Source organism: Salmo trutta, unplaced genomic scaffold (assembly GCF_901001165.1).
Source record: "Salmo trutta unplaced genomic scaffold, fSalTru1.1, whole genome shotgun sequence".
Classification (NCBI taxonomy): Eukaryota; Metazoa; Chordata; class Actinopteri; order Salmoniformes; family Salmonidae; genus Salmo; species Salmo trutta.
The window spans coordinates 11,457,128-11,482,478 of NW_021822911.1; the positions used below are offsets into that span (position 1 = coordinate 11,457,128).

The following is a 25,351-nucleotide window of genomic DNA, read 5'->3' on the forward strand; positions in this document are numbered from 1 at the left end:
GCTGTTGATGTTGAAGGAGCGTCCCGTCCACTAGATTATACGTCACAGTGGCAGAATCACCTGAAAGACGCACATCGCCATCTGCTGACTGGAGTTGGTATTGCAGTTGAGAAAATACTTTCAGACAAAAAGCTAAAAAGCGACTGCCCCTAAAAACCAACGACTCCCTTTGAAAACGGGCAATGTGGCATCAGAAACATTTATTATAGTGTAAAAATGTACTTCAAGTGTAGATAAATAGAATAACTTTGGTTATACCCACTCAGCACCGTGACGTCCATGGACGTTGAATTATGGGCGATATCAGGTCTGTCTGTTGTGGCCACTATTTCACCCCAAAATAGTCATCCCAAAATGTGCTGTGTATAACTATGTAAATGTCTCTCGGACAAGGTGACTTTTATCAATATACACTCTAAAAAGTAAAGGTTCCTGGAGTATCCTGTAGGGGTTCTTCAAATTGAAACTGTGGGGGAACCCCTAAAAGTTATTTGAAGAACATTTTGTGGGAACCCCTATAAGTTCTTCGAAGAACCTTTGGGTTTCATTTTTTAACTCCCTGTCCACGCTCCCTCCGATAAAAAAATATTTTAATAACAATATTGACAATATTGATTTAAATAATTAATTGTTTATTTAGTGGCACCACAAATGTGAAGTAATATTTACAAAACAATTTACCAAACAAAACACATTACAAAATTGCAACATTTCTGCAGACATGTCAGACCATAATAAATAATACATTTACGTTGTATAGTGCTTTTCATGACATTTAGAATTTATAAAATAATGATGTCAAATAAAAACAACATTAAAAATGAATCATAGGTAAACTAACAATATTGTAGACTTGATGCTAAATACAGATTTTTCAGCTTTAGTGTGTATATCGTATTCACTTAGTTATGTTAGGAAGTTTTCCATCTTTCTGACCGGCCCTGGTAACTTCACCCCAACTTTTCTTATCCCCAGAACACAGTAACTTAACAACATAAGTGTTTTTCTGACATTTTGGGGAAATTGAAGGGAAAATAAAAGTACAGCCGTAGCAGAGCCCCAAGACCCATGGGGACGTCCTCGAGGGCCTGGATGTTCTCCCCATCAAAGGCCAGTGGGATTTCACTCTCATGGTGAAATGGATTTCCACCGATGTGCAGTAAAGGAGTGAAGAGCGGTGAAATCTGTGTCAACAAAAGGAAGAAAAGATTAATACACATACAATTAACAAAGAACATAACAAATGTTCAGCTGTAGTTTTATATAAGTATGCACACCTATGTTTATGAAGAAACAGATGATTGGTGTATAGGCATACCTTGTCACGGACATAAAGGCCACTCGGGTCCTCATTGAAGAGGTTGGGCAAGATCAGAATCGCTGCTGTGGTCTCCAGTCCTAGTAAAGTAAAGCAATGATCTTACTACACTTGCTAATTTCATTACAAAATACATTAGAGAAAGGGAAGGAATAAGAGCTGTTGTTGGCTTTATGGAAACGATATACAATATATGGTAAAGAATATAGTTGAGGAAATAATCCAAACCTAGTTGTGCCTAGTTAGGACATAACGTTAACTAGCTAGCTAACGGTACTGTACTGTAGCTCATACAACGCCGACGGTCAAACCCGGCTTTCTAATATTTACGTTCATTAACTATAGTAACGTTATGGAAGATATTCACAGAAAACCATCATTGTCTTCGTTATTCATTATTAGTATGTTATATTATTATAATAAATTATTTCGAGACATATTCAGAGCCAAACATCAACCCAACTTAACCTTTTTAACTGTTGTCGCATCCAAACTTGTCACCATCGTTTTCAGTTGTAATTGCGAAGTTCCCGGAAGAAGTCCAGCAACAACGGAGGTTCCTCGATGAACCCACCTTCTAACAAGTTCTTTGAAGAACCTTTTGGGGCTGATTTTCATTGACCAAGAACCCTACGGTTCTTATGGGGATCTGAGAACAACTCCAGTTGAACCCTTCATTTTTAGAGTGTAGTCGGCTCTATTTACTCTCAGATTCAAACATGATGATTAGTATCAACGATCAAGTCAGCTGCTGCTTCTCCAATACAGTATGAGGTGAGACGGTTCCCACATTGATCACAGCTATAAGGTTTCTCTCCTGTGTGTATTCTCTGGTGTGATATCAGGTTGCTTGACATAGTAAAACTCTTCCCACATTGACCACAGCTATAAGGTTTCTCTCCTGTGTGTATTCTTTGGTGTAGAGTCAGAGAGCCAGATGCAGCAAAACTCTTCCCACATTGACCACAGCTATAAGGTTTCTCTCCTGTGTGTATTCTCTGGTGTAGAGTCAGAGAGCTAGATGTAGTAAAACTCTTCCCACATTGATCACAGCTATAAGATTTATCTCCTGTGTGTGTTCTCTGGTGTGATATCAGGCTGCCTGACTGAGTAAAACTCCTCCCACATTGACCACAGCTATAAGGTTTCTCTCCTGTGTGCGTTCTCTGGTGCATTGTCAGATAGCTAGATTGACTAAAACTCTTCCCACATTGACCACAGATATAAGGTTTCTCTCCTGTGTGCGTTCTCTGATGAATTTTAATGCCTGCTGGGGAGGTGAATCTCTTCCCACAGTCAGAGCAGCAGTGAGTTCTCTTCACTGTGGATCTCTGCAGGTGTTTATTGAGGTGTTCTGATCTGGAGAGACTCTCCTCTGCCTCTTCAGCATCATGAGGTTGTTGAGGCTCCCCAGAGGATCCACGATAGGTAAGTATCTCTCCTGTGTGAACAACAAAGTCAGACAGATGATTAAAGGCCCACAACAGCGGTAATCCACTGTAAAAGGTGATGCCAATAGCGTAGCCATGATCTTGTACAACAATTGACGTCTGTAATGAATGTTAAAATTATTTGACAATTGTCTTAAAATGACTTTTCACATTAGTAGTAACATCGATGATTGTAGGCTATAAATAAGATATTCATGTTGTTGAAATCCTAAGCAGTGTGCCAGACGACTTTTGGTCTCCAATATAGGCCCCTTTCTGTGTTTGCTAAAATTGCGGCACAAGGGCAATTTGATTGCAGAAACTCCTCCCTGCTAATGAGGAAACCGAAAGTTATGGATGTACTATATCTGCCTGGAGCAAAAATGGTGAGCAAAGATTTTAGTTTTTCACAATGTATTCTGAATGTGAATGGGGAAACTCAGGGGAGTAACCTCCATTTCCAGGTTGGTTATGAGTGCATTTCACACTACTTTGGATTATAATTGTAAGGCTCATTTGAATGTCCTGCTTAATATAATGTTTGCTACAGTATTATGAATTATGTGTAATTATTGAAGAACCGTGTTAATGACAGTATCCATTTGGGTGTTGTCAATAAAGTTAAGTTTACAGATGGGCTGTGTACAGCTGCAGCGATCGGTAAGCTGCTCAGATAGCTGATGCTTAAAGTTAGTGAGGGAGATATAAGTCTCCAACTTGATTTTTGCAATTCGTTCCAGTGATTGGCAGCAGAGAACTGGAAGGAAATGCAGCCAAAGTAGGTATTGGCTTTGGGGATGACCAGTGAGATATACCTCCTGGAGCGCGTGCTATGGGTGGGTGTTGCTATGGTGACCAGTGAGTGAAGGCGGCCTAGCAAAGACTTATAGATGACCTGGAGCCAGTGGGTTTGGCGACGAATATGTAGCGAGGGCCAGCCGATGAGAGCATACAGGTCACAGTGGTGGGTGGTATATGGGGGTTTGGTGACAAAATGGATGGAACTGTGATAGACTGCATCCAGTTTGCTGAGTCGAGTGTTGGAGGCTATTTTGAAAATGACATCGCCGAAGTCAAGGATCGGTAGGATAGTCAGTTTTACGAGAGTATGTTTGGCAGCGTGAGTGAAAGAGGCTTTGTTTGCGAAATAGGAAGCCGATTCTAGATTTAATTTTGGATTGGAGATGCTTAATATTAGTCTGGAAGGAGAGTTTGCAGTCTAGCCAGACACCTAGGTATTTTTTGTTGTCCACATATTCTAAGTCAGAAACGTCCAGAGTAGCGATGCTGGACGGGCGGGTAGTGATCGGTTGAAGAGCATACATTTAGTTTTACTAGCGTTTAACCTGTTAGGGTATAGGGGGCAGTATTTTCACGGCTGGATAAAAAAATGTACCCGATTTAATCTGGTTACTAATCCTACCCAGTAACTACAATATGTATATACTTATTATATATGGATAGAAAACACCCTAAAGTTTCTAAAACTGTTTGAATGGTGTCTGTGTATAACAGAACTCATTTGGCAGGCAAAACCCTGAGACAGATTCTGACAGGAAGTGGATACCTGATGTGTTGAATTGACTTTAAGCCTATACCATTGAAAAACAAAGGGGCTGAGGAATATTTTGGCACTTCCTATTGCTTCCACAAGATGTCCCCAGCCTTTACAAAGTGTTTTGAGTCTTCTACTCTGAGATCTGACTGAAGAAGAGCCTTGGAACGGTGATGGCCCATTAGACACCTTGCGCACGAGTTGATGGTGGGTACTCTCATTCCGAAACGTTTTAAAAGAGAACCCAATGGTCCGCCTTCAATTTTATTCATGTTCTGGTTAAAAAAGGCCCTAATGATTTATGCGATACAACGTTTGACATGTTTGAACGAACGTAAATACATTTTTTCCGTTCGTTCGTGAAGTGAAGTCCGGCTGGCTTAGATCATGTGCTAACAACACGGAGGTTTTTGGACATAAATGATGAGCTTTTTTGAACAAAACTACATTCGTTATGGACCTGGGATTCTTTGGAAGTGACATCTGATGAAGAGAATCAAAGGTAATGGATTATTTACATAGTATTTTCGATTTTAGATCTCTCCAACATGGCGGTTAGTCTGTATCGCAATGTGAATTTTTCTGGGCGCAGTGCTCAGATTATTGCAAAGTGTGATTTCCCAGTAAGGTTAATTTTAAATCTGGCAAGTCCATTGTGTTCAAGAGATGTAAATCTATAATTCTTTGAATGACAATATAATATTTTACCAATGTTTTCTAATATTAATTAATTATTTTGTTGTGATGACTTGACTGCCGGTATTGGAGGGAAACGATTTCCTGAACATCAACGCCATAGTAAAACACTGTTTTTAGATATAAATATGAACTTGATAGAACTAAAAATGCATGCATTGTCTAACATAATGTCCTAGGAGTGTCATCTGATGGAGATTGTCAAAGGTTAGTGCATAATTTTAGCTGATTTTATGGTTTTGGTGACGCCTGTCTTTGAATTGACAATACAATACACACAGCTATTGTCAATGTACTCTCCTAACATAACCTAACTTTATGCTTTCGCCGTAAAACTTTTTTGAAATCGGAAAACGTGGTTAGATTAAGGAGATGTTTATCTTTCAAAGGGTGCCAGATAGTTGTATGTTTGAAAAACTTGAATTTTGACATTTATTTGGTTTCAAATTTGCCGCTCTTGAAATGCACCTGCTGTTGATAGGGTGCGCCACGGGTGGCACGCTAACGTCCCACATAGCCCAAAGAAGTTAAGAGCAGTTGGAGGCCACGGGTGGAGTGTTGTATGGCATTGAAGCTCGTTTGGAGGATTGTTAACCTCTCTAGTACATGTGGGACGAACTCGTCCCACCTACGTAACAGCCACTGAAATCCAGTGGCGCGATTTTTGAATCGTTAGAAATGCTATAACTTCAATTTCTCAAACATATGACTATTTCACAGCTATTTAAAGACAAGAATCTCGTTAATCTAACCCCACTGTCCGATTTCAAAAAGGCTTTACAACGAAAGCAAAACATTAGATTATGTCAGCAGAGTACCCAGCCAGAAAAAATCAGACACCCATTTTTCAAGCTAGCATATCATGTCACATAAACCCAAACCACAGCTAAATGCAGCACTAACCTTTTATAATCTTCATCAGATGACACACCTAGGACATTGTGTTATACAATACATGCATGTCTGTTCAATCAAGTTCATATTTATATCAAAAACCAGCTTTTTACATTAGCATGTGACGTTCAGAAAAAGCATAACCACCGCAAACTTCCGGTGAATTTACTAACAGTTTGCTAAATTACTCACGATAAACGTTCACAAAAAGCATAACAATTATTTTAAGAATTATAGATACATTACCCCTCTATGCACTCGATATGTCCGATTTTAAAATAGCTTTTCGGATGAAGCACATTTTGCAATAATCTAAGTACATAGCCCGGCATTACAGGGCTAGCTATTTAGATACCCACCCAGGTCAGCATCCACCAAAATCACATTTCCTATAAGAAAGATGTTCTTACCTTGCTTGTTCTTCATCAGAATACACTGCCAGGACTTCTACTTCAATAACAAATGTTGGTTTGGTCCCAAATAATCCATCGTTATATCCAAACAGCGACGTTTTGTTCGTGAGTTCTAGAATGCTTCTTCGCGGTGTCGCGCATGGCGCATTGGCGTGTCAAAAATGTCTAAATATTCCATTACCGTACTTCGAAGCATGTCAACCGATGTTTAAAACCAATTTTTATGCCATTTATGTCGTAGAGAAGTGATAATATTCCGACCGGGAGTATGCATTGAGCCTAAACAGCCGAATAAAATTTCTCCTCAGAAGCGACTCATGCACGCGCATCATTGAAAGGTCCTCCGAGCATCCACTTACAAAAGGCGATAATATATTTCAACCTGAGGTTCCCTCGTAAACCTTCAGTTATTTCGCGGGCTCTGAGAGCCTATTGGAGCCCTGGGAATTGTCACGTTACAGCTAAGATCCTTACTTTTCAATAAAAAGAGGTAAGACGCACGACTCCTTGTCAGACAGGGTACTTCCTGCTTGAAACCTTGTCAGGTTTTTGCCTGCCATAGGAGTTCTGTTATACTCACAGACACCATTCAAACAGTTTTAGAAAATTCAGAGTGTTTTCTATCCAAACCTGAACAATAATATGCATATTCTAGCTTCTGAGTTGGTGTAGGAGGCAGTTAAAAATGGGAACATATTTTTTCCAAAATTCTCAATACTGCCCCCTACCCCAAACAGGTTAACAGTGTCCAAAGGGCCAGATGTATACAGAATGGTGTCATCTGCGTAGAGGTGGATCAAGGAATCACACGCAGCAAGAGCGACATCATTGGTATATATAGAGAAAAGAGTCGGTCCGAGAATTGAACCCTGTGGTACCTCCATAGAGACTGCCAGAGGTCCAGACAACAGGCCCTCCGATTTGACACACTGAACTCTGAGAAGTAGTTGGTGAACCAGGCGAGTCAGTCATTTGAGAAACGAAGGCTGTTGAGTCTGCCAATAAGAATACGGTGATTGACAAAGTCGAAAGCCTTGGCCAGGTTGATGAAGACAGCTGCACAGTACTGTCTTTTATCGATGGCGGTTATGATATCGTTTAGTACCTTGAGCGTGGCTGAGGTGCACCTGTGACCAGCTCGGAAAGTGGATTGCACAGCAGAGAAGGTACGGTGGGATTCAAAATGGTCAGTGATCTGTTTGTTAACCTCTCTGGGCCAGTGGAACGCTTGCGTCCCACCCTAATCAACAGCCAGTGGAATCGCGTCGCGCTAAATGCAAAACCTCATAAATGCTATAACTTCAATTTCTCAAACATATGACTATTTTACACCGTTTTATAGATACACCTCTCCTGAATCGAACCACGTTGTCCGATTTCATAAAGTCTTTACAGCAAAAGCAAAACATTAGATTATGTCAGCAGAGTACCCAGCCAGAAATAATCACACAGCCATTTTCAAAGCAACTAGCATGCATCACAAATACCCAAAACACAGCTAAATGCAGCACTAACCTTTGACAACCTTCATCAGATGACACTCCTAGGACATCATGTTACACAACACATGCATTTTTTGTTCGATAAAGTTCATATTTATATATAAAAACAGCATTTTACATCGGAGCATGACGTTCAGAAAATCTTTTGCCTCAAATGCTTCTGGTTTATTAGCGCTACAATTTACAAAATTACTATTCGAAAACATTGTTAAAATGTAATATTGTCATTCAAAGACTTATAGATTAACATGTCTTGAATGCCATCTCCTTGCCAGATTTAAAAATAACTTTACTGGGAAATCACACTTTGCAATAAACGACGTGGTATGCCCAGAAAAATAGTCTAGGCTATACATGTTTTGAGCCATCTTGGAACGATCAACCATCAAAAATACTATTGTAAATAATCCCTTACCTTTGATTATCTTTATCAGAAGGCACTTCTAGGAATCCCAGGTCCATAACAAATGTAGTTTTGTTAAAAAAAGTTAATTTATGTCCCAATAGTGTTAGCGCGCTCCGAAGGCTAGTGAAAATATACCGTATGCGTCTGACTTGTCGTCAGGAATGAGCAAAAAAAAATATTTAAGTTCGTTCAAACATGTCAAACGTTGTATAACATAAATCTTTAGGGGCTTTTTCAACCAGGGCTTCAATAATATTCCATTGGGATGGTTGCATTGTCTTTCAAAACGTTTCGAAAATGGAGAGTACCCATGGGCGCCGACGTCACAATGGTAATGGCCCATTTCCTGTGACCAAGGTAAACATCCTCTCTTTCAGTCAATTTTGATGGTAGGAGGCTCAAAACACTTTGTAAAGACTGGGGACATCTAGTGGAAGCCATAGGAAGTGCTAAATGAATCGCAAGCCCCTGTGTGTTTCAATGGCAAATGTTTGAAGTGATATCCACACATCAGATGTCAGTTTCCTGTCAGGATTTGTCTCAGGGTTTTGACTGCCATATGAGTTCTGTTATACTCACAGACACCATTCAAACAGTTTTAGAAACTTTAGGGTGTTTTCTATCCAAAGCCAATAATTATATGCATATTGTAGTTACTGGGCAGGAGTAGTAACCACATTAAAATCGGGTACGTTTTTTTTATCCGGCCGTGCAAATACTGCCCCCTAGCCCTAGGGATAGGGGGCAGTATTTGCATCCAATTTCACTGGATGTTTGCCATGTGGGACGGTAGCATCCCACACCCCCTAGAGAGGTTAAGCATATCCCAGTTTAGGTCACCTAACAGAACGAACTCTGAAGATAGATGGGGGCCAATCAATTCACATATGGTGTCCAGGGCACAGCTGGGAGCTGAGGGGGGTCTATAACAGGCGGCAACAGTGAGAGACTTATTTCTGGAGAGATTCATTTTTTAAAATAGAAGCTCAAACTGTTTGGGCTTAGACCTGGAAAGTATGATAGAACTTTGCAACTCCTCTCATTTTGATGGAAAATGTTGTATTTGGGGATGGAAATTTCATAATTTTTGGTGACCTTCCAAAGCCAGGATTGAGACACGGCAAGGACATCAAGGTTGGCGGAGTGTGCTAAAGCAGTGAGTAAAACAAACTTAGGGAGGAGGCTTCTGATGTTAACATGCATGAAACCAAGGCTTTTACGGTTACAGAAGTCAACAAATGAGAGCGCCTGGGGACACACAGGGCCTGGGATAACCTCTACATCACCAGAGAAGTAGGATGAGGGTACGGCTAAAGGATTTCAGAACTGGTCGGCTCCCTCCAGTCAGGTTACGTTGACGACTGGCTCCCTCCGGTCAGGTTACGTTGACGACTGGCTCCCTCCGGTCAGGTCACGTTGACGACTGGCTCCCTCCGGTCAGGTTACGTTGACGACTGGCTCCGTCCGGTCAGGTTACGTTGACGACTGGCTCCCTCCGGTCAGGTTACGTTGACGACTGGCTCCCTCCGGTCAGGTTACGTTGACGACTGGCTCCCTCCGGTCAGGTTACGTTGACGACTGGCTCCCTCCGGTCAGGTTACGTTGACGACTGGCTCCCTCCGGTCAGGTTACGTTGACGACTGGCTCCCTCCGGTCAGGTTACGTTGACGACTGGCTCCCTCCTGTCAGGTTACGTTGACGACTGGCTCCCTCCGGTCAGGTTACGTTGATGACTGGCTCCCTCTAGTCAGGTTATAGTGATGACTGGCTCCCTCCAGTCATTTGTGTGTTTTAATTATTTAATCAAATAGCATGCTTAAAGCATCAGACAAGTTCAGTACATATAGTTGATTGTATAAAAACACATGGGGCGATTTGTAGAAAGAACAGATGACTCTTGGTTGACTAAGATTTATTTTAGTTGGGGACAGCACTAGAACATGATTTTGGGGCTCCCGAGTGGCGCAGCGGACACTGCATCTCAGTGCTTGAGGCTTCCCTACAGACACCCTGGTTCAAATCCAGGCTGTATCACAACCGGCCGTGATTTGGAGTCCCATAGGGCGGCGCACAATTGGCCCTGCGTTGTCCGGGGTAGGCAGTCATTGTAAATAAGAATTTGTTCTTAACTGACTTGCCTAGTTAAATAAAGGTTACATTTAAATACATTTAAAAAATTGAGTTTCATGACAATCCATTTTTTACAAATCCAGCAAGGCACCAATTTTGAGAAGGGTTTAAAACAAAGGTTTCAAACCAATTCATGAATGTAATTGAATCTAGGTATGTCTTGCCTTTAATGTAATGGCATGAAAAACAATTGGCTGAATATTATACAATGACTTATCAACAGCTCTAATAATTTGCCTCCACCAGAAATCTACACTGGCAGTTATAGAATATACTATATAGCCTAGAAACCTGGTTAAACTATCATTATGACATCATGGATGAATTCTAGAATATACTATATAGCCTAGAAACCTGGTTAAACTATCATTATGACATCATGGATGAATTATAGAATATACTATATAGCCTAGAAACCTGGTTAAACTATCATTATGACATCATGGATGAATTCTAGAATATACTATATATCCTAGAAACCTGGTTAAACTATCATTATGACATCATGGATGAATTCTAGAATATACTATATAGCCTAGAAACCTGGTTAAACTATCATTATGACATCATGGATGAATTCTAGAATATACTATATAGCCTAGAAACCTGGTTAAACTATCATTATGACATCATGGATGAATTCTAGAATATACTATATAGCCTAGAAACCTGGTTAAACTATCATTATGACATCCTGGCTGAATTGTAGAATATACTATATAGCCTAGAAACCTGGTTAAACTATCATTATGACATCCTGGATGAATTCTAGAATATACTATATAGCCTAGAAACCTGGTTAAACTATCATTATGACATCATGGATGAATTCTAGAATATACTATATAGCCTAGAAACCTGGTTAAACTATCATTATGACATCATGGATGAATTCTAGAATATACTATATATCCTAGAAACCTGGTTAAACTATCATTATGACATCATGGATGAATTCTAGAATATACTATACATCCTAGAAATCTGGTTAAACTATCATTATGACATCATGGATGAATTCTAGAATATACTATATATCCTAGAAACCTGGTTAAACTATCATTATGACATCGTGGATGAATAAATCTGAGTGGTTACACTCCTCCTTCCCCCATCCCTCAGCTGTTTACCAAACCAAGCCTCTGGGCAGCCATTTTGTTACTGTTGAAAAAACCCACACAACCCAGCAATCTGCAGTTCATACAATAACAAAGCTGTCATTCCACCACTGTTTTGGTTATAAGATGATTATGGGGTTGGGGAAATGTAACTACTTTCAAATTCATAGACAGACCTATGGATGCAAGGACTGACCATCCATGATATCAACATTATAGTTTTAACTATGTTGAGGCTATACAGTGTTGGTTTACATTTCTAAACATTGGAGTAAAAAAAAGCTTATTTGGGGTTCTGATGGGGTACAACAGTTGAACTAAGCTCATGAGGCATGTGTTATATTCTTCAACAATCAATGGCTATAAATTTATAATTTAAAAGTCACAATATGGATGTAGCTATTGCATATTTCTGCTTTAACACCAAACATCAGTTCAACAACTGCAGAGTTTGTGCCTCTGTATTTAAGACAGTACTTACTAGTGTTAATCAGGGCCCGGTTTCTCAAAACCATCTTATGGCTAAGTTCACCGTTAGAACCATTGGACGCCTTAAGATGCGTTTGGGAAACCGAGCCCAGATATCCAGTTTCCTCCTCTTCTTCCTCCTCCTTTATCGATGTAACAGTCATCTCCCCCTCTTCCTCTTTCACTCCATAAACTGCATCCTCCTCTTCTTTTACTGTAACATCCTCCTCCTCTTTCACTCTGAACGCGTCTTTTTCTTCTTTCACAGTAACGGCCTCACCCTCTACTTCTTGTCTTACTGTGATATCCTCTTCTTTAGCAGGAGGAGAGTAGCTCAGTGGCCGCATGGTCGGGATGTTAGCTAGCTAGGCTAATGCTAACTTAACCAGCCCGCTAGCTGACTAATAACAACACCGTAAATATGAAATTAAATCTGATAACTATCTAGACGACAGAAGTGGGTTTAAAACACAGAGGCTAATATACACTAACGCGTCTAAAGAGCTTTATTGTTCGGCTAATTTGTCTAGCAAGCTACCGTGGTGTCTGACTAACTGGTGCTACTGTTGAAAGAAGCGTTCCGTCCACTACATTATACGTCACACTAACAGCATTAACTTAAAATCCCAATCTAACTTTAGCCAGCTAGCCGACTAGCTAACATTAACCAGCTAGCTGACTAGCTAACATTAGCCAGCTAGCTGACTAGCTAACAGTAACCAGCTAGCTGACTAGCTAACATTAGCCAGCTAGCTGGCTAGCTTTATGGGTGTTGTGACATGAGTATGAAATTGTAATTCTGAAACAACCAGCAAACCAGGCTGTCGTTTTGTGAAACAGTGAATGTATAGAATCTAGTTAGCTGAAGAATTTACTGTAAATTGAATGTACAATTGTGTAAGCTTGCCTTGCTGATATTTGCCATGCAGATAGATGAAATAACATAGCTATGTTCTTGCTTATTGTGCAGTGGATGATTAAAATACCTGTATGCCTATGGATGTGTAGCTAGCTATCTAGCCGATCTGTGTATGGACCCAAACGTTTGGTATACATATTAGTTCAGAACCTATGAACCTCAGCTATCATAGCCAGTTGTATCAACTTCAAAACAGCCTGAATGACATTAATGAAGCCTATGGATTGAGTAGAATATAATATCATGTTGTACCAAGGATTCAAGTCGTATATACATGTAGTTATTACCATGCATGAGATCCCACATTGTAGCCTGTACATTTAATATATTCACTGATCATGTACTCTACCTTGGCAAATAAAGGTGCAGTTTAGGTATGAATGTCTTTCAGATTATTTTTCAGTCATATCCAATACCAGGAGTATCAAATTCCAGTCTTTGAATGACGCTGTGTCTGCATGTATGTATTACAATTATACACTTCAACAGTGTTTACCAATCTTGGTCCTGGGACATCAATGGTTACGCATTGTAACTAATAGACTAGAAACAGGATTTAACTAGTTAATTCATATATACAGAAATATAATATTAAAAAACAGAACACTACACTTCCTATGTATCATGTAAAGACTCTAACACTGGTTCATCTCAACATCTAATGTCCTTCATCTGCATTGATCTGATAAACACAGGATAGGTAGAGTATTTCATCACATTACACTTCATTTCAACCAGTAGAGAATGTGAAACGCTTTATTGAAAAGCTCATTATCCAAGTGTTATAAATACAAGTTCAATCTGTACTTCAATGCACATCTGTTGTGCATTATAAAAACAGAGGAAGAAAGAGGAGGTGGTGAGAGAGGTGTAAAAGACAGAAAGGGAAAGAGGTAAGCACATAGGAGCAGGGAAGGCAGCACATGATTAATGAATCACAGTGCTACATAAATATTCTCTCAGTTCATCACAATTACATAATAGTGTCTCTCGTCGGCCCAAAGGTTCTTAAAAGCAGGTGAGGTGGCGATGACAGGACTGGGGGTTGGCATCCTCTCACATCAAAACATACCTGCAGACGAGAGACAGATGGAGAGAGAGCATGTTTAAACCTTGTGTTTTTATTTTTTTATTCTAACATTGTTAGTCATCAATCAGGAGGTGAAATGCAAAACTGACCTGGGATCATTAACTCTGGGACTACTGCATCTCTATCTGTATTTCAATGTAAAGCATCTCTTTAATAATACTTCCTGTATAATATAAACTGACCTGGGATCATTAACTCTGGGACTACTGCATCTCTATCTGTATTTCAATGTAAAGCATCTCTTTAATAATACTTCCTGTTGACCTGACCAAGTGACCTCTCACCTCTGATCATGCTGTGCCCTCTATGTAGCCAGTTCAGATGCAGGAGGGGTTCACCGACACAGCTGATATAACCTAGAGCATTTAGGGAGAAGAGGAGAGAGGGAAGAAGTGAAGAAGAGAGACTGTTATTGAGAAAATAAGGTAGTTAAAGCAATCGGACATACAAGGATAAACAATATAGCATAGTTATGGAAATAATGAAGTGTCTTACTATTCTCCATGGTTGGCCCTCTTGCCTATTCTTTGAAGGTGGAAGGAGCCACAGTTATACACCTGAGCCTGTTTACTGCACAACACAATCCATCAATCCGATTGATACATGAGTGTGTAGGTGTGGGTTATAGGGTGTCTAATTGTTCTAAATTTTTTCAAGATGGGTGATTTAAAATAGCCTCTTTTGTTTTTGCACAGACATCACACCCTTACCTAAACAGCACCCTCACCTGAGAAGTAGAAATCAAAGGGAGAGAAACTGGGAATTGAATAACTGCAGTTGACATAGCTAAGTAAATGGAAGAATACTCTTATTGCAATGTGAATGGCTCTTAAAAGAGCCTTTGGTTGTGCATAGTGTAGTCTATGGTGTTGCCAGGGAATAGCACCCTCTTTGAAGAAGTAGGAGGTGAAGATCTCCTGCACACGGATTGCCTCTCTTGCTGAGTTGTTGGACCCCATCCTTGAAACATCCTGCAGAGCAGCAGACTTCTCCTCTGGCACACGGCGGTGAGCTGCAGATCCCCTCCTGGTCCTCGTGTCCATCCTCATGAAGTTACGCAGGACACAGGTAGCCTTCACACACCTGAATTCCTCCAGGAGGCAGTCCCAGATGACCCTGGTCACCCAACCTTGCAGTGCCCTACACGGTAACTGTAGGCAATCGTTATGAAGGAATCTCCAGTTACAAGGTATCTGTAGGAATATGGAAGACAATGTAATTATTAGACTGTTACATCACCAGGTCATTGTGGATTACTAAAGTATAATATCCCTGATAACAAATCATGATAACATTGGATTGATAAATGCATGGGCACACATATGTACATGTGTAGCATGGGACAATAACAGGATCATATCAAGCATGGCATCACAAATGAATACATAAATACCACTTGAAGCTTGATGATGAGTTGATCATTTGAATCAGCTGTGCAGTGTGAAGGCAAAAACAACAATGTGCCCCTTTGAGTCCCCAGGACTGAGAACCACTGCTCTTCATTGGGACCTCTTCATATGTAGACTGGCTTTCATAGAGCTCTTTATCTGAGGACAGACAACCTCACAAGAAACAGACTTCATTATAGTCAAATTACACCACACTGAATATTATGTTACTATTATCTCCGTCCTCACTTCTAGGGACAGGAACTACACAAAAGTACCTGCCCTATCCTTTCACCCTCCTCCATGGCTGTTCTACATTTGGAGTTTGTTTTTTACAGTGATAAATAGATAGCTGGTCTGATGTGAAGGAGGAGGTTGATCATCAGGAGTCAGATGTGAAGAAGGAGGTTGATCATCAGGAGTCAGATGTGAAGGAGGAGGTTGATCATCAGGAGTCAGATGTGAAGGAGGAGGTTGATCATCAGGAGTCAGATGTGAAGGAGGAGGTTGATCATCAGGAGTCAGATGTGAAGGAGGAGGTTGATCATCAGTGAACCTCTAGGATTGTGGCTGGGCTGGCGTTTACACTTCCAGCTTGGTCATATATTTTGATACATTGAATGTTGATATTGTGAACCTATGATATATATTTGCACCTCCTGTTTCAGGAAGTGATGTCACTAAGTACTGCCCCAATATATACAGTGCTGTAAAAAAAAAAAAAAAAGTATTCAGACCCCTTCACTTTTTACACATTTTGTTACATTATTCAAACATTTATGAGGAAAACATTGATTTAATCCATCTACACACAATACCCCATAATGACTTCACAATACCCCATAATGACATCACAATAGCCCATAATAACATCACAATACCCCATAATGACAAAGCAAAAAACGTTTTTTAGAAATGTTTGCAAATGTAACAAAAACAACAACTGAAATATCACATTTACATACAGTACCAGTCAAAGGTTTATACACATCTACTCATTCAATGGTTTTTCTTTATTTTGACTATTTTCTACATTGTAGAATAACATTGAAGACATCAAAACTATGAAATAACACATGGAATCATGTAGTAACCAAAAAAGGTGTCACGTCCTGACCAGCAGGTGGAGTAGGTGTATAGTTTTGGTCAGGGCGTGGTAGAAGAAGTTGTGTTTTCTATGTTCTGTTTAGGTTGGGTGTTTCTATGTAGAGTTAATTGGGGTGGACTTCCAATTGAAGGCAGCTGTGTGGTGTTGCCTTTGATTGGAAGTCCTATATTAGTTGGGTGTGTTTGTCTGTGTGTTTGTGGGGAATTGTTTTTGCACTGCGTTAGTATAGCCTGCAAAACTGTTGGTGTCGTGAGTATCGTTTATTCTGTGGATGCTTTACTCTTGTTTTTGTGAATTAAAAGAATGAGTATCCACAACTCTGCTGCATTTTGGTCTTCCCTGCAACACCACGACATTATTTGTGACAAAAGGGTTAAACAAATCAAAATACATTTAATATTTCAGATATTTCAAAGCAGTCACTCCTTGCCTTGATGACAGCTTTGCACACTCTTGGCATTCTCTCAACCAGTTTCATGAGGTAGTCACCTGGAATTAATTTCAGTTAACAGGTGTGCCTAGTGAAATGTTAATTTGAGGAATTTCTTTCCTTCTTAATGCGTTTGAGCCAATCAGTTGTGTTGTGACAAGGTATGGGTGGCTCTCATGAGGATTGCCACAGGAAATGAAGACCCAGAGTTACCTCTGCTGCAGAAGATATGTTCCTTAGAGTTAACTGCACCTCAGATTGCAGCCCAAATATATGCTTCACAGAGTTCAAGTAACAGACACATATCAACATCAACTGTTCAGAGGAGACTGTGTGAATCAGGCCTTCATGGTCGAATTGCTGCAAAGAAACCCCTACTAAAGGACACCAATAATAAGAAGAGACTTTCTTGGGCCAAGAAACATAAGAAATAGACATTAGACCAGGGAAATTTGTCCTTTGGTCTGATGAGTCCAAATTTGAGATCTTTGATTCTAACCGCCGTGTCTTTGTGAGATGCAGAGTATGTGAACGGATGATCTCCACGTGTGCGGTTCCCACCGTGAAACATGGAGGAGATGTGATGGTGTGGGGGTGCTTTGCTGGTGACACTGTCTGTGATTTAGTCAGAGACTGCGTGAATCAGGCCTTCATGGTTGAATTGCTGCATGCAAAAACACTGTTTACAAATAATGTGCTTTAATATTTTTTTTAAAGTGACCCCAAACTTTTGAACGGTAGTGGTGTATTGTTACACCATGTAGGAGCAGTATAGACCGAGTCTGTTCATTATATACATCTACATGATGTATTGTTACACCATGTAGGAGCAGTATAGACCGAGTCTGTTCATTATATACATCTACATGATGTATTGTTACACCATGTAGGAGCAGTATAGACCTAGACTGTTCATTATATACATCTACATGATGTATTGTTACACCATGTAGGAGCAGTATAGACCTAGTCTGTTCATTATATACATCTACATGATGTATTGTTACACCATGTAGCAGCAGTATGGAGGTACAGTGGGGGACAAAATTGTTGACACCCTTGATAAAGATGAGCAAAAACGACTCTATAAAATCAAGAATTAAAATACTGAGCTATATTGTATAAAAAATAAAGGGAAATTATATTATTTTACACTAATACAATTGCTCAGAGAAAGAGATTTAGTTTAACATGTAATTCTCAAAAGGTAGGGGTCTGAATTATTGACACCCTTGTTTTCAATACTCCAACACCCTCCCCTTGGGAGGATAACGACACTGAAATGTTTTATGAGATTAGAGAACACATTGGGTGGGACCTTAGACCATTCCTCCAAACAGAATCTCTCCAGGTCCTTGATTTATTTAGTCTGCGCTTATGGACTGCCCTGTTCAATTCAAACCACAGATTTTCAATGGAGTTCAAGTCCGAAGACTGAGATGGCCATTGAAAATGTTGATTATTGTGCCCAAATAACCATTTCTTTGTGGATGTTGATGTGTCTTGCTGGAAGATCCACTTATGGCCAAGTTTCAGCCTCCTAGCAGAGAGGTAACCAGGTTTTGGGCTAAAATATCCTGGTAGTGGGTAAAGTTTATTTATTTATTTTATACAGTAATTTTTGCTCATCTTTATCTAGGGTATCAATAACTAGGTGCTTATTTTGATATCTAGTTATTTGACTGAATCAGAAATACAGATGTGGAGTAGATGTAGAGTTTGTTTTAAATTATCATAAAAAAATCTGAACTAATCAAACAACACTTGTTGCTCTTTATACGTGTTGATATAATATTAATATTTAATGGAGAGTGAAAAAACGTTTCCCTAAACTGCTTTATAATATTATAATTGAATGAAGAATAAAAATAGTTGTCCCTCCTCAACTGCGTTTCCTCCCTCCAGACAGCAGATGGCGATATGTGTCTTTCAGGCGATGTTTCTAGTGTGACGTATAATCTAGTGGACGGAACGCTTCTTCAACAACTGCAGCCACCTCGGTAGCTCGCTAGCCGACAAAGTCGGAACATTCAAGTTCTTTAGACACTTTCCTGGTTTAATTGTAACTGTGATTTAAACATACTTATGTGGAAACAACTAGCTACCCCATTTAATTTAATATTTACGTTGTAAGTCAACTATCTGGCTGGTTAAGTTAGCACTAGCCTAGCTAGCTAACATCCCCGACCATGCGCTCACTAAGCTACTCTCCTCCTGTTAAAGAAGAAGAGGTCTGTTGGACTGAGAAAGAAGCTCTGGGGCTGAACATTGTCGTGAAAGAGGAGAAGGAAGAAGAAGATGTTACAGTACAAAAACAAGTAGAGGGTGAGGCTGTTACAGTGAAAGAAGAAGAGAAAGATGTTACAGTGAAAGAAGAGGAAGACGCGTTCAGAGTGAAAGAGGAGGAGGATGTTACAGTAAAAGAAGAGGAGGAAGATGCAGTTTTTGGAGTGGAGGATGAAGTGAAAGAAGATGAAGACGTTTTTGGAATGAAGGATGAAGAGGGGGAGATTACTGTCACATTAGAGGAGGACGAAGAAGAGAAGACTGGAGAACTGATTAACACCAGTAAATACAGTGAGTACTATCTTATAAAACAGGGACATTGATCTGATTAACACCAGTAAATACAGTGAGTACTATCTTATAAAACAGGGACATTGATCTGATTAACACCAGTAAATACAGTGAGTACTATCTTATAAAACAGGGACATTGATCTGTTTAACACCAGTAAATACAGTGAGTACTATCTAATAAAACATGGACATTGATCTGATTAACACCAGTAAATACAGTGAGTACTATCTAATAAAACAGGGACATTGATCTGATTAACACCAGTAAATACAGTGAGTACTATCTAATAAAACAGGGACATTGATCTGATTAACACCAGTAAATACAGTGAGTACTATCTAATAAAACAGGGACATTGATCTGATTAACACCAGTAAATACAGTGAGTACTATCTTATAAAACAGGGACATTGATCTGGTTAACACCAGTAAATACAGTGAGTACTATCTTATAAAACAGGGGCACAAACTCTGCAGTTGTTGAACTAATGTGTGATTTTTTTTAGTTGATTTTTTTTTTACTAAATCTTTTTACTAAATATTCTGGGCCCTCAGTTTCCTGCTCCAGTGAGTTCTGGACAGACACAGCTGTCGGCTATTTGTGCAAAGAATAAGAAGTAATCAGGTATTTTATGACATTTCCACTGGATCAGAGAATTACATTTTTCCCTTTTATGCTGAGTGGTTATCGAAAGGGCGAGAGCTGGAAATATTTTACGAAAATACTTTGAGGAAATATTGTCATAGGCAATTGATTTTAGTAAGACTTTGTTTACTTGCTGTTTGAGGTGAAGAAAAAATGTATTTGAGAAGCTCCACAACTCATTAGTGGTGGTGTGTTAAGACAACCAGAAATACTATCAGACATCCACAAATGGGCACATTTATAGGCCTACATTTGCGAGCAGGACAGGTAGACTAGTCCTACTGCTATCAAATCAAAATGTATTTGTCACGTGCGCCAAATACAACAGGTGTACAGTGAAATGCTGACTTACAGGCTCTAACCAACAGTGCAATTTCTAAGTTAAAAAAAATGCACTCGAACTATGTAACTTTTAGTGGCTGCTTATGTTACGCTGGGAAACAGTTTATGGGCACAGAAATGCTAAATCATTTCAGAGTTTGCTAAATCCAATGGTTCTAACCGAGAGTCACCTTAACTTTATTGACACCCAAATGGATACTGTCATTAACACAGTTCTTCAATAATTACACTTAAGACTGTAGCTGTTTAGTTACAGTCTAGAGGTCGACCGATTATGATTTTTCAACGCCGATACCGATTATTGGAGGCCCAAAAAAGCCGATACCGATTAATCGGACATTTTTGAAAAATTTCTTTGTAATAATGACAATTACAACAATACTGAATGAACACTTATTTTAACTTAATATAATACATCAATAAAATCAATTTAGCCTCAAATAAATAATGAAACATGTTCAATTTGGTTTAAATAATGCAAAAACAAAGTGTTGGAGAAGAAAGTAAAAGTGCAATATGTGCCATGTACGAAAGCTAAAGTTTAAGTTCCTTGCTCAGAACATGAAAACATATGAAAGCTGGTGGTTCCTTTTAACATGAGTCTTCAATATTCCCAGGTAAGAAGTTTTAGGTTGTAGTTATTATAGGAATTATAGGACTATTTCTCTATATACAATTTGTATTTCATATACCTTTGACTATTGGATGTTCTTTTAGGCACTTTAGTATTGCCAGTGTAACAGTATAGCTTCCGTCCCTCTCCTCGCTCCTACCTGGACTCGAACCAGCAACACATCGACAACAGCCACCCTCGAAGGAGCGTTACCCATGCAGAGCAAGGGGAACAACTACTGGAAGTCTCAGAGTGAGTGACGTTTGAAATGTGATTAGCGCGCACCCGGCTAACTAGCTAGCCATTTCACATGGGTTACACCAGCCTCGTCTTGGGAGTTGACAGGCTTGAAGTCAAAACCAGCGCAATGCATTGCGAAAGCTGCTGGCAAAACGCACGAAAGTGCTGTTTGAATTAATGCTTACGAGCCTGCTGCTGCCTACCATCGCTCAGTCAGACTGCTCTATCAAATCATAGACTTAATTATAATATAATAACACATAGAAATACGAGCCTTTGGTCATTAATATGGTCGAATCCAGAAACTATCATCTTGAAAAAAAAAACATTTTTTTTCTTTCAGTGAAATACAGAACTGTTCCGTATTTTATCTAACGGTGGCATCCCTAAGTCTAAATATTGCTGTTACATTGCACAACCTTCAATGTTATGTCATAATTACGTAAAATTCTGGCAAATTAGTTTGCAACGAGCCAGGCGGCCCAAACTGTTGCATATACCCTGACTCTGCGTGCAATGAACGGAAGAGAAGTGACACAATTTCACCTGGTTAATATTGCCTGCTAACCTGGATTTCTTTTAACTAAATATGCAGGTTTAAAAATATATACTTCTGTGTATTGATTTTAAGAAAGTCATTGATGTTTATGGTTAGGTACAGTCGTGCAACGATTGTGCTTTTTCGCAAATGGCTTTTGTTAAATCATCCCCCGTTTGGCGAAGTTGGCTGTCTTTGTTAGGAAGAAATAGTATTCACACAGTTCGCAACGAGCCAGGCGGCCCAAACTGCTGCATATACCCTGACTGTTGCAGAGGTGACACATTTTCCCTAGTTAACTCTTTCACACGTACCATCACACGGGGTGTGATCATTCTACAGTGGTCCCTGAAGCGTACGATCACACCCCGTGTGATTAGAACAGTCATTTAGAACGGCCAGTTTCGAATGACGCAACAATCAACATTTGAGCTGGCCACACTTTTTTTCAGAAACTATTTACACAAACACAGTCCTTACAAAGTTATGTCCAGAATGTGAGCAGTTTATTTTTGGATGCAATGTTTAGATATTCACAGAAGTATCTATAGCATAACACGATCATCCTAACCGGAAAAATGTAGGCTACATTTGTCCTAGCGCTAACTGAGGAAAGATTGACCCAACACAAGCGGTCATATTTATCTAACTCTGGGCTGACATAAACTACAATATGAATTAGCTAATAGCAATTACTATGTATAATTAATCACATCACGGGTGAGCTCACCATTGATCAAAATAATTAGGTAAAACACTTTCTAGAAATCGAAAGTAATCCGTCGATTAGTTTCAGCGAGCAGCCATAAATTTTTTCCTCACAGAAACCGAAGACAAGATGAGTTTGGTCTGTTTATAGTATGCATGTTGAAGGGGTGTGTCATCTACCGTCGTTCACATCCCACCATTCATTTCCAGAAGTCCTCAAAAAATGAGTGAACTCTTACTCACCTAATTTTGTTATAACATTTTTTGGTCAAACAGACGATTACGTGAAACCCAGAATGCATTGTATGTCAACAAACATTGCTGCACTGCTGGAAACAGCTTGGCTCATCATAATCAGTACAACCTTCAAAAAAGTATTTTACACACATAATATGCGCCCATTACAATCTACGCAAGAATCGGAATGCATGATTTGTCACCTAGAATTGAAAACGTGAATAAAACAGTAAATACACAAATAATTACCACACAAAACATTTTCTGACAGTGATTTATTGATACAAATGGCGGTGCAGGCAATCAATCACGGTAACCTCTCACTCCCACTCTGAGCTGTTCAGTGTTGTTGTTTATGTAACAATCACATTCTGGAATGGAGAGAACGTTCGAACATCACGTGCATAAAAAAATCTCACGCTGAGGCGACCGTTAGAGATATTTGGAACTCACGCATGAGAGGGTTAAAATAAATTCATGTTAGCAGGCAATATTAACTAAATACTTACATTTACAAAGACCTGAATGTGTTGATTGATTAGTGCGAATAAAAAAATGTTCACTACATTCCACACTCTGTGTTCTCCTACCCAGGTCTGGTGTTGGAGATCATTCCACACTCTGTGTTCTACTACCCAGGTCTGGTGTTGGAGATCATTCCACACTCTGTGTTCTACTACCCAGGTCTGGTGTTGGAGGTCATTCTACACTCTGTGTTCTACTACCCAGGTCTGGTGTTGGAGGTCATTCCACACTCTGTGATCTACTACCCAGGTCTGGTGTTGGAGATCATTCCACACTCCGTGTTCTTACTACCCAGGTCTGGTGTTGGAGGTCATTCTACACTCTGTGTTCTACTACCCAGGTCTGGTGTTGGAGATCATTCTACACTCTGTGTTCTACTACCCAGGTCTGGTGTTGGAGATCATTCCACACTCTGTGTTCTAATACCCAGGTCTGGTGTTGGAGATCATTCTACACTCTGTGTTCTACTACCCAGGTCTGGTGTTGGAGGTCATTCCACACTCTGTGATCTACTACCCAGGTCTGGTGTTAGAGATCATGCCACACTCTGTGTTCTTACTACCCAGGTCTGGTGTTGGAGGTCATTCCACACTCCGTGGATCTCCTGCATGTATTTTCTGATGTTTAATCAGACCACTTGAATGAGAGTATCTCTTGTCACATTGATCACAGCTATAAGGCTTATCTCCTGTGTGTTCTCTGGTGTTGTGTCAGGTTTCTTAGGGAAGCAAAGCTCTTCAAAGTCAGAGCAGTGGTAAGATTTGTCTCCTGTGTGTGTTCTCTGGTGTTGTGTCAGGTTTCTTAGGGAAACAAAGCTCTTCAAAGTCAGAGCAGTGGTAAGGTGTCTCTCCTGTGTGTGCTCTCTGGTGATACCAGGCTGTTTGACTGAGTAAAACTCTTCCCACACTGATTACAGCTATAAGGTTTCTATCATGTGTGTGTTCTCTGGTGTCTATTCAGGCTGTTTGACTGAGTAAAACTCTTCCCACACTGATCACAGCTATAAGATTTCTCTCCTGTGTGTGTTCTCTGGTGCCCTTTAAGGTGTTCTATCCGAGAAAAGCTTTTCCCACATTGCTCACAGCTATATGGCTGCTCTCCTGTGTGTGTTCTCTGGTGTGATACCAGGTTGCTTGACTGAGTAAAACTCTTGCCACATTGCTCACAGCTATATGGCTGCTCTCCTGTGTGTGTTCTCTGGTGTGATACCAGGTTGCGTGACTGAGTAAAACTCTTCCCACACTGATCACAGCTATAAGGTTTCTCTCCTGTGTGTGTTCTCTGGTGCTCTTTGAGGCGTTCTCCCCGAGAAAAGTTTTTCCCACATTGCTCACAGCTATATGACTGCTCTCCTGTGTGTGTTCTCTGGTGTGATACCAGGTTGCTTGACTGAGTAAAACTCTTGCCACATTGCTCACAGCTATATGGCTGCTCTCCTGTGTGTGTTCTCTGGTGTGATACCAGGTTGCTTGCCTGAGTAAAACTCTTCCCACATTGATCACAGGTGTAAGGCTTCTCTCTTGTGTGTGTTCTCTGGTGTGTTTTCAGATTACTTGAATGAGTAAAACTCTTCCCACATTGATTACAGCTATAAGGTTTTTCTCCTGTGTGTACTCGCTGGTGTTTTTTAAGTTCTGATGAAGATTTGAAACGTTTCCCACAGTCAGAGCAGCAGTGAGGTTTCCTTTCTGTGCGTCTCTGCTGGTGTTTCTTGAGGTGTCCTGATGTGGAGAGACTCTTCTCTGCTTCGTCAGCTTCACGGTGTTGTTGAGGCTCTTCAGAGGATCCACGATAGTCCTGTCTCTCTCCTGTGTGAAGGTCAAAGTCAGACAGTCAATGTAGTGAATGGTTAAATGTTTTTACAAACTTTGACAAAAGTCTTGTTTTAGTTTGATTTTGGTCCAACAGCCACTGTAGCAGGCAGATGATAGAATATACCAGCCACTGTAGCAGGCAGATGATAGAATATACCAGCCACTGTAGCAGGCAGATGATAGAATATACCAGCCACTGTAACAGGCAGATGATAGAATATACCAGCCACTGTAGCAGGCAGA

General features: G+C 40.0%; 1 protein-coding gene across 1 annotated transcript; it reads right to left on the minus strand.

The window, feature by feature from the left end:
• Positions 1 to 2,127: 2,127 nt before the first annotated feature.
• On the minus strand, positions 2,128 to 24,917 carry LOC115186327 (zinc finger protein 180-like; the record flags this gene model as incomplete). Its single annotated transcript, XM_029746009.1, has 2 exons — positions 2,128 to 2,585; positions 24,257 to 24,917. Coding segments are annotated over 2 exons (1,119 nt in total), but the record flags the coding sequence as incomplete, so codon positions are not given.
• Between the last annotated feature and the right edge of the window lie 434 nt (positions 24,918 to 25,351).